General features: G+C 42.4%; 1 protein-coding gene across 1 annotated transcript; it reads right to left on the bottom strand.

The window, feature by feature from the left end:
- On the bottom strand, positions 1–519 carry LOC115748836 (pathogenesis-related protein 1B). The gene is given in 1 exon segment (XM_030685476.2): positions 1–519. A coding segment is annotated over 1 exon segment (519 nt).
- Positions 520–10,462: the final 9,943 nt, after the last annotated feature.

Raw genomic sequence — 10,462 nt, 5'->3', positions numbered from 1 at the left:
TTATAAAGGCTTTTGCCCTATCACATTACCATGAGGATCATGGTTACTAGTTATGAACGTGTCCCCGCTCCCGCAAGTGACTCTAGCACACCTAACTCGGAGACTCTGCCTCCACACCACTTGCGTGTAATGCGATCAATCTCGGCTTGGCGCGCATGTGTTGGTGCTGCAGTTGTAGTAGGGGCCCTCAGCGACCCAAGCGACGACGGCATCCCGCGGACTCCAAGCGTGGCCGCCGCCCCGTAAGAGGTTCTCGCCATAGTCGCCGCTCGAGTGAAGGAGGGCACAATCTCCTCGTCGCCGGCAAGCCCACCAGGAGGCATAGCTTGCGAGGGCCCCGCTCTATCGGAGGAGCGGGAGGCCGAGCTTCGACCTCACGGCGTTGTACGACGCCAAGTATTGTTGTATTATGCTGTTGAGAGTAGTCGGGAGGCGTCTGGATGGCACCGAGGTTGCGAGCAAGGGGAAGGAAGAAAGGAGGAAGAAGGTTCCTAATAGCCCACATGAAAACAATGCCATGCTAGAGAGAGAGAGAGAGAGAGAGAGAGAGAGAGAGAGAGAGAGAGAGAGAGAGAGAGAGAGAGAGAGAGAGAGAGAGAGAGAGAGAGAGAGAGAGGGGGGTTTGATCAAGATTGATGAAAAATACCAACGAAAACTAATAATATTTATATGTGTAAGAGGGAATCATTTTACGTGTTAGGGTTTTAATGCAGAGGATCGCATCAGAGGCAGCAACCACGTTAAGTAACAGGAAGAGTGTAGGGTTGTGGTTGACTTACAACTTGGGAAACGGGTTTTCAATGATTGGCACATAACCGAAAGGTTGTATCACAAATCAATTCAGAATGATCACATAGATAATAAAAGAAAAATAGACGACGCACGGTTTACCTAGGTTCATCCTAGAATTGAGCTACGTCCCGTAAACAGATTTCACTATGATTTTGGTTTACAACCGTACAACTTGTTACAATGATCGGCTAAAAACGAGCAAATATATATGTCATAAACGGACCCAAAACCTAAGCCTATCTCAAACCTCTTTAATTCATCAACAAATGGGTTAACTTAAACAAAAGTCCAAACCGGTTGTTATTTCGGGGGCGTTGCCCTCGAACCCTCGCCCGCTCACCTGCGAGCGGGGCGATCGTTTGCTCACCGGTGAGCGGAAGCCCCGCCCGTTGACTAAGCAGCGAGACACCCGTGTTGACGACGCCGCCCTCGAACTCCCGCATTTCGTGCACAGGGGTCATATGTCGTCGGATCGTATTTCGGTTTCCCTAAGCTCACGTGGGCGTGTCCCGTGTGAGAAATAAAGGTCCTCAAAGTATTCGCCAACTCCAACAATAATGATTAACAAACTTAATGGTCATTACGGTATTGTACGTACCAAGGATTCGCACATAATAAGGTATCCAAGCGGTTTTGACGCTGCGGCCGCGATAGATGCATGTTGTACTCGAGTAGCAAAATCGAGGAATGTTGTAATATTAACGCGTGGAAACTAATCAGGATCTTGCAAATAAGTCAATGCAAAAAGCCTTGAGAAATAATGATGAACGATAAAAGATACCGGAGATTACATGGTTCACCCAAATATCTCGTACCTATATCCACAGGAGAGCCAGTAGAAACAATCCACTATAATCGAAGAATCGCAGTTACAATAGCTCAATACGCTCGTGTTTCCCGCACTTAGATTATACCCAAACCAAAGTGTTTATAGATAAAACAACTCAATCGAATATATAAAAACTCACGCAGAACAAAACGATGAATTTTTCCAGCTTGAACGAAAACTCTCGCGCACGACCTTCAAAACCAGAACATTGTACATGCTCACCTTTGTTTTTTTTCTCTTCGCGCGGCGGCCGCTGCTCTCTACTGCAAAAAGAAGTTGGAAATAAAAGCCCTATATTTTATTTCCTTTGTTTGTACAGCTTTAAGAAGTCAAAACAACTTCTTTCTTCATTGACCGACCAATCACAACGAAAGGTGGAGTGCCCCGTATGAGCAAAGGAGTAAGTCTCTTGGGTGGCAATCTTGGATAACCTTCCATTAATAGAATAACAAATCTTCACGTGATTTGATGAGGTTTAAAAAAAAAGTTCTAATCCAAGATTTCTTTTCTTCTCAAATATATCTATTTACGAAGTCAATATACATTCTTCAATCTGTTCGGATTCCGCAAACGGTTCAAACTCGAGACATAATTAACAATTCTCCACCTTGGCTCTAAGTTTGAAACCAAGTCATAGTGCTCATCAACCATGCTGCTCTCCTAACGCCCCAAAGGGCGATCATTCTTTACGGACGCCAATAGTGCTCAAAAAGAGCTTGAGCTTTGCCAAAAGAACATGCTTAGTCATCATGTCCGCAGGATTCTCCGCTGTTGCTATCTTTTTCACAAAAACTTTACCCTTTGCTAAGACATCTCGGATGAAGTGGTACCCGATATTGATATGCTTCGTTTGCTCATGATAAACGGGATTATATGCCAGATAAATCGCACATTGGTTATCACAGTGTATATCAACACTCTTCTGTTCTAACCCAAAGTCCAAGAGCAAACCTTGTAACCATGTCGCCTCTTTTGCTATAAAGGTCGGTGCCATGTACTCCGCCTCGCTTGACGACAAGGCTACGTGGTCTTGTAAGGACGCCTTCCAACTAACCGCACCACCCGCAAGCGTAAACACGTACCACGCTAAAGACCCGCACTCATCCAAGTCACCTGCGTGATTAGAATCCACATACCCCGTGGTCTCACCGCCATCACTGTCCCTTCAAGATACTATACCAACATCTGTTGTCCCCTTCAAATATCTGAGGATCCATTTCACAGCTTTCTAATGAGTTTTACCCTGACACTTCATATAACGACTAACTACACCGACAGCTTATGAAATATCAGGTCTAGTGCATACCATAGCATACATAATACTACGCACGGCACTAGAATAAGAAACACGAGACATATGCTCCTCTTCCTCCTCGATCTGCGATGATAACTTAACCGAAAGTTTAAAGTGTTTTGCTAATGATGTACTCACAGACTTCACTGATCGCATATTAAAACGTGTAATAATTTTCTCAATATATTTCTTTTGAGACAGATGTAATAATCATGCAATTATGTTGCGCAAAATCTCTATACACAATATTTTCTTCGCAGCACCTAAATCTTTTATCTCAAACTCAGCACTCAACCGCCTCTTCAGCACATCAATATCAGACATATTTTTCGCTGCTATCAACATATCATCAACGTACAACAGCAAATATATCAAAGACCCATCCTCCAATCTCCTAAAATAAACACGGCTATCTATCCGACTCTTTGAATAGTCTCGACTAGCCATGAAAGCATCAAAAAGTTTATACCACTGCCTAGGAGATTGTTTCAGCCCATATAATGATTTCTTTAACAAGCAAACATGGTCTTCCTTATCCGGAATAGCAAATCCCTCCGGGCGGCTCATGTAAATCTGCTCCTCCAACTCACCATGAAGAAACGCCATTTTCACATCAAGCTGCTCCAACTCGAGATCTTGTGCAGCAACTAAAGCAAGTAAAATACGAATAGAAGTATGTCTTACCATAGGAGAGAACACCTCATTGTAGTAATGCCCTCCCGCTGAATATATCCCTTCGCAATAAGTCTCGCCTTATATCTCGCCGCCTCGACACTAGGAATTCCCTCTTTCCGTTTGTAGACCCATTTACTTCCGACAATTTTCCGGCTCTTGAGAACTTTAACTAGCTTTCATGTCCGATTTCGATAAAGTGATTCCGTCTCTTCACTCATAACCCCTAACCACCGTGACGACTCAGAACTAGCCATAGTCTCAAAGTAAGAGGAAAGCTCATCTGTCTTCACCTCGTCATCTACAATCAAAACATAAGTAAAATCTGTATGACATAACGTACCCGTGATTTATTTTGCCTTCTCTATCCGTCTGCGGCTATACTATGTTGGGGCTGTACTGGTTATTCACTATTACCGACTTTAGGAACTGCGGCCTCATCTACGGTCTCAACATCTATTACCTCCGATGTCTCCGGAGTCTCCACCTGAAGCTCCACCTCACTACTAACACCACGATCCGTTTGCTCTGTTGGTTGTGTCTCAGAACTCCTCCGTCGAAGCATTGCGGTCTCGTCGAAGATTACATCTCTGCTGATTAGAAAACCGGGTGATCCGGGATTGGTGCACCAAAATCGGTAGCCTTTCACCCCATGTGCATAACCCAGAAATATGCACTTCTTCAACCTCGGCTCAAGCTTACCATCACTCGCATGAGCATACGCAAGACATCCGACCATACTTCCTATGGAGTAATCTAGAGTAATCAATAGGTTTCCTCGATCATACTTCCTCCGGAGTCTTCTACTCGATAACGTATGATGAAGATCTATTAATCGGGTAACATGTCATGTTCACCGCTTCGGACCAAAATTCCTTGCCTACTCCAGCATGCGAAAGCATGCTCCGAGCCCACTCAAGTAAAGTTTTGTTCTTCCGTTCTGCCACGCCATTCATTTGTGGTGTCCCAGGTGCTGTGCGGTGTCTAACAATTCCCTCTCTCTCGTAGAACTCGCTAAAATCTTTACCACGTAACTCCATGCCATTATCGGTTCTCGGGCACTTGATTTGTTTATCCGATCGCTTCTCAATCAATGCCTTAAATTTCTTGAACGGATAAAACATATCAGATTTATGCTTTAGAAAGTATATCCATTCCTTCCTGGAATAGCCATCGATAAATGTCAGCATATAACGAGCACCTCCTTTCGAAAGAACCGGAGACAGGCTCTAAACATCTGAATGAATATATTCTACCGGTTGCTTGGTCGAATGAATACCTATAGCAAACTTAATCCAGCGCTACTTCCCAAAGATGCAGTGTTCACATAAATCTAACTTATTTGTCTTCCGACCCTTTAACAACCCCTTATCACTCGGCATCGTCATACCTACCTCATTCATGTGCTCTAGACGCATATGCCATAAACGAGTTAAATCAGAATCTGACTCACTTGATGAAATTGCAGCAACTCCTATCACGGTCTCTCCTAGTAGGTGATAGAGAGAACTTACTTTCTTCCCTTTCATCAATGTCATAGCACATCAAGAGATCTTCAGCACTTCACCTTCAGCGGTGTACTTACACTCGATATCATCGAGTGTCCCCGGAGAAATAAGGTTCTTCTTAAGCTCTGGTACATGCCTCACGTCTGTCAATGTGCGCACCACGCCATCGTGCATTTGAATCCGAATTGTCCCTATCCCCACAACCTTGCAGGCTACGTTATTCCCCAACGAAACTCTACCACCATCTGCAGTCTAGTAAGTAGTAAACCAGTTTCTATGAAGCGTCATATGATAAGAACACCCCGAATCTAGCACCCATTCATCTCCCGACGAACCCGCGATCACACACAAGACAACCTCTGCATCACTAGTGCTCTTTTCAGCAATGTTCAACACACTGATTGTGGCTTTCTGCTTATCACCTCTATTTCTCAACTTGGGACAATCTCTCCTTATGTGCCCCTCTTCGTGACACTCAAAGCACTTCACGCGTCCCTTGCACTTTCTATGGCGTAATTTAGACCTGCTTTTACCTCTACCGCTACTAGACCCTCGTTGTTGCTCTCTACCCCGAATTACTAGTCCCCGCGCTACATCCTATGCTAGACTGTCATTTCGTAACTTTCTCTGCCACTCTTTAGAAAATAAGGCGGACTTTACCTCTTCCGAAGTAATCATAGTACGCCCCCGCAATGATGAATTAGTAAAGTGTTCCCATGACTCTAATAGGGAAGCTAACAACATCATGCCTTGCTCTTCATCATCAAGTGTCTTACCGATGTTCTTTAAATCCATCATGAGTTTATTAAATTCATCTAGTTGGGTTCTGATAGACGTACCTTTAGTATATCCGAATTAGAACATCCTTTTCAACATATATAAGCGATTGTTCAAACCCTTCGTTACATAGAGTGCCTAAAGTTTTGCCCACAATGCTGCGGTATCCTTCTCCTCGCCTACCTCTATTAACACTTCATCCGATAAATTCAACGGGATTAAAGTTCTAGCTTTCCTCAATACCACATCCTTTTTAACATTTGTCATCGTTTCAAACAACTCGGCTTTACCCTCCAAAGCTTCTGCTAAATCTTGAGTTGTCAATAATGCCCCCATCTTGAGGCTCCATAACCCAAAGTTATTTCTCTCATTAAACTTCTCAATTTCAGCTTTCACTCCAGACATAATTACAATCACGGGATATCCAGATAATAATCAGACAAGCAAAAGCCCCAAATCACAATCTAGAATATTCGAACCTGGCTTTGATACCAATTGTTGTAATACTAACGCGCGGAAACTAACCGGAATCTTGCAAATAAGTCAATGCGAAAAGCCTTGAGAAATAACGATGAACGATAAAGGATACCGTAGATTACGTGGTTCGGTCCGAATATCGGTACCTACATCCACGGGAGAGCCAGCACGAACAATCCACTATAATCGGAGAATCGCAGTTACAACAGGGAAAGTGTTGTTCTTTTGGCAGCTTTAACACATGGGGTTACAAGTGAAAAACAGAAATCAAAGATGGTGGCCATGGTCATCAAATCAAGTGAAGATAGAATGCAATTATGCATCTCGTGCGGTCATGTAGGTGTGGTCGGCAATCCACAGTGGACATGTTTTTTTTACGTGAGAATGACGATTTATGCATCTGGTGCGCTCGATTCGGCAAGTGGGGATCGATCATCTTGTTGTCTCCTCGACTCGTTCCTGAGCTGAAGAAGAAGTCTTCTGTAGCTCTACCAAAGAAGAGAAGATGCTGTCATCAAGGCTTTGCCCATTGAACTTGTTAAGTCAAAGTTAATACCTTTGGTACAATCTTCTAGGGCGAGATATAGCCCCGAGGCCAACGGCATCCCAATCCCACCCAGTTGGACCTCATTACATCGTGACCGTTCCTCGGATCTACGAGTTTTGCCATCCGAAGTGATTCATGTCTGTAGATTTGTGTCTGCTATGAACTATCTGAAGACTCCAATACTCATGGAGATTCGATAACGCTCCCCCCATCTATTCCCCAGTGCAATGTGCCCCCGAGAACAATCGAGCGGAGATCGTGATGTCACCAATCCATACTTATGCTCGGAGTAGCGGCACCACATGCTTTGACAAACCCAGGAATTATACGTCGTTAGAAATTTCGACGCCTACATATATGAACTGAAGAAATGAATGTTGCCGAAAGGTGTGATCTATGGTAAGCTTTATTAGCAACGGCCCTTGCAGCTTTGCAATCGAAATGCATTACACACAGAAGGCTTTTGTTTCACACCCGCGAAGAAATCATTCCACCGCTTGGCCTTACTAGTACCCAAATCAAGGGCAACAAACACTTACTTCAATAAGGAAAATGCGAGTCGTCCATGTTACCGTGGCTTATCTAGAGTACCCCTGTTTAGTATTTACAGAAAGGTAATGAGCTCATACCCTCAAACAAGTTCGGTGAAGGTCATGAATGAAAGCATAATTCATGTATGCCACGGAGTTGCGATGCCTCGTGCGTCGGGATGCCTCAAGAATGTTTGGGATGAAAGATGGAGTAATGAACCTAACATATGCTCACATTCACATATCATCAATCATGTGAATAAGTGACTAGATAATATTGGTGTATGATGTTGACGCATGAACCGAAAGGGCCAAAATAGCGCATAATAATTTTTTATGCCATCTGCATGCAACTATTAACTTCAAGTAGCATTGCTATTGATTTGCCTACAATGGCTGTCTTTGTTCGACTCACGTTGACTTGCACTAGGTTGAGCAATGAGACGATCACCTAATTTAGAGCTAGAGATTTCATTTACTGGGCTTTAGCACATTTTTTTTAAATTTTCAGAGCTGTAGATGGAGACTCCACCGCCCGCCGAGTTTTGGAGTTCCTAAGTGCTTGGATTTCTATATGAATGATGTAATTGATGTAGATACAGGGATCGTGTTAAGTAGAAGTAAAGTTATAATATGGCTCGATGTGTGGCTAGGGGAAAGGATTCCCTACGAATAGCCCGGTACCTAAACGTTGATGGTGAGCTAATTGGACCACTTAGAGGGTTTGATGGAACTCCCGGCTTCGTGGACAATGGAGCGCCAATGGTTGGAGCTATCGACCCGAAGCTTGTAGCGCAACTATTGTGGAGGCAGTGCTTTTGGATAAAAGGGTGGTGTCAATAGTGGAGATAGGAACGCCCTGACCCTTCCCAGGACTACGGGTTGTCTTTTGGTTTTGCCTACTATTTGTAACAAACTACTGATGTTAGTATGAAATGAAGCATATGCGTCTTATTGAACTCGTGCAATTTTCAGGGTGAACGTTGTTTGGGAAAAAATTTGTTATGCTTCCACATGCCTTTAAATATAAGAAAGTCAAAATTAAAGAAAACACATATAGCGCGTAACGTTCTAGGGCACCCGTCTATCCCGATAGGTCGTTTAGTTACAGTCACGATCCAAACTTTTCCCACGACGGGGGGAAAAGAAAAAGGTTTAGAGATATTACCCAAAGGCGAGCTAAAGGCCCCCCGATCAGGTGCGAAATCTCTCAAATCCATACCTCATTCGATGTTGGGGTTTTTTACAAGTTTGAATTTAGCCTGAGGAATTTAACATGGTCGACTAGTACCCGAATGAGACCAAAAAAAGCTTGTCTCATTTTCTATGCAACCAAGAGAACTTATTAACACCCTTTCAGCATCTCTAACTTGGTGGATTGTCCATCTAGGTGATCAAATGAATTTTACCAATTATCATCCTTAAGGTCATTCAAAGTCAGTATGTGTCCATGCAAATAATTTTTTTTTTTTTTTGGTTTATTATGTTATTATGGGTGTCCTAACCACTTTAGAAAACGAAAGAAACAACCAATGTATTAAAAGTGCGATAAGTAAACACTCAAGAATTGAAGTGACTTCACGTAAGTTTGTGAAAATGAAGACCCAATACTTGTCGGTCAAAAAATATTAAACGGCTTTGTTATAAAGCCTCGGGACACGAACCCCCGTATGCTTGACCCGATACCGAGTCAGGCAAAGAATATACATCGCTTCGTTGTAAGCCTTGGGACGTCATCCCCATACCCTTGACACTGGAGACTAATCCTAAACCCTACAATTAACTAGATTAGAGCAAGTCTAAATTCTACTCGTTTTATTAGGTGATGAGACTACCCTGAACTTACCATTATTTAGGAAAATGATTCTAAGTCTAAACTAGGTTTTATTTCGTAACTAGGATATATCAACTAAAGCTAAACTATTTCGATTATTGTTTTTCTATGTTTGTTAACTAAACGTAGCCAAATTGATTCTAAACTAGGCTAATGAACCTAATTCCATCAACTACCATGAACCACCACCTCCTTGGCTTCCGGCCGCCCTTCTTCGTTATCGATTTTGCCAATCAATCGCGCAACCACTCAATTTAAAGCATCAACAAACTCACACAAATCATCAATTCATCGAGAAAATCGGGTTCCAATTCATAGATTTGATACCGATCATGCTATTCGATTACCTACCCACGTCAAAGAAACTAGGGATTGATTAATTAATGCTAAGCGTTCACTAATCCCCACTTGCATTTCACAAAGCGGTGATCTAAGTCACTAGCACCTAATTAGAGTCCAATCCCTTTCCTAAACTACCCGCCAAGGAATTCATGCATCACTAATCGAAATTAAAGCAATCAATCATCAATTGAATGAGCAAATGAAGCCCTAAATTGATTAATTCCGGCAGCTAATCAAAGCTTAGGATGTCTATTTTAAGTTTCATTAAGGTCACTTCCCCAAATTGTGGCTCAATTAGTACGGTCTATTTTAACCCGCTCACTCAGGATCCGACCCAGTTCGGACCCGATATTTTCAAAATATTTGGAAATTTTATGGACAGTTAGCGTAGGACGCGCTACTTGCAGTTAAAACCAAGACTCAGTTTGGAACATTTTTTTAGGCTGATTCCGACCTTGTCCATATTTAGTCAATTGACTGACCTAATTGCCTACAATTTATGAAATTTTCAAACTCACAATTCAAGACCGCCTATACAACTTTTACGTTTTTAAGCTTTTTTTTTTTAGATTAAACCATAAATATTTTTAAATTGCAAAGTAAATTTGACCGACGCGGGAACAATTTTAACAGATCCGAGAGTAAAAATTAAAGAACACACTAAGGTCGGATGAGACTATGAATTTTCCATATTTCCTTCACATCATCAACCTCCTTCAACCTATGTTCCTAGTAATTTTCCAGATCATGAATGTCTTCAAAGTTTATCATATGATTATTCAAACCAACATTCTACATAAAAAAATACATACAGCATTCATCTACTCTTGAAAATTTTAAGAAATCGTCACAAAAGTTCA

Source organism: Rhodamnia argentea, chromosome 4 (assembly GCF_020921035.1).
Source record: "Rhodamnia argentea isolate NSW1041297 chromosome 4, ASM2092103v1, whole genome shotgun sequence".
Classification (NCBI taxonomy): Eukaryota; Viridiplantae; Streptophyta; class Magnoliopsida; order Myrtales; family Myrtaceae; genus Rhodamnia; species Rhodamnia argentea.
The sequence above is the reverse complement of the archived record's forward strand: the minus strand, read 5'-3'. Positions and strand labels throughout refer to the sequence as shown.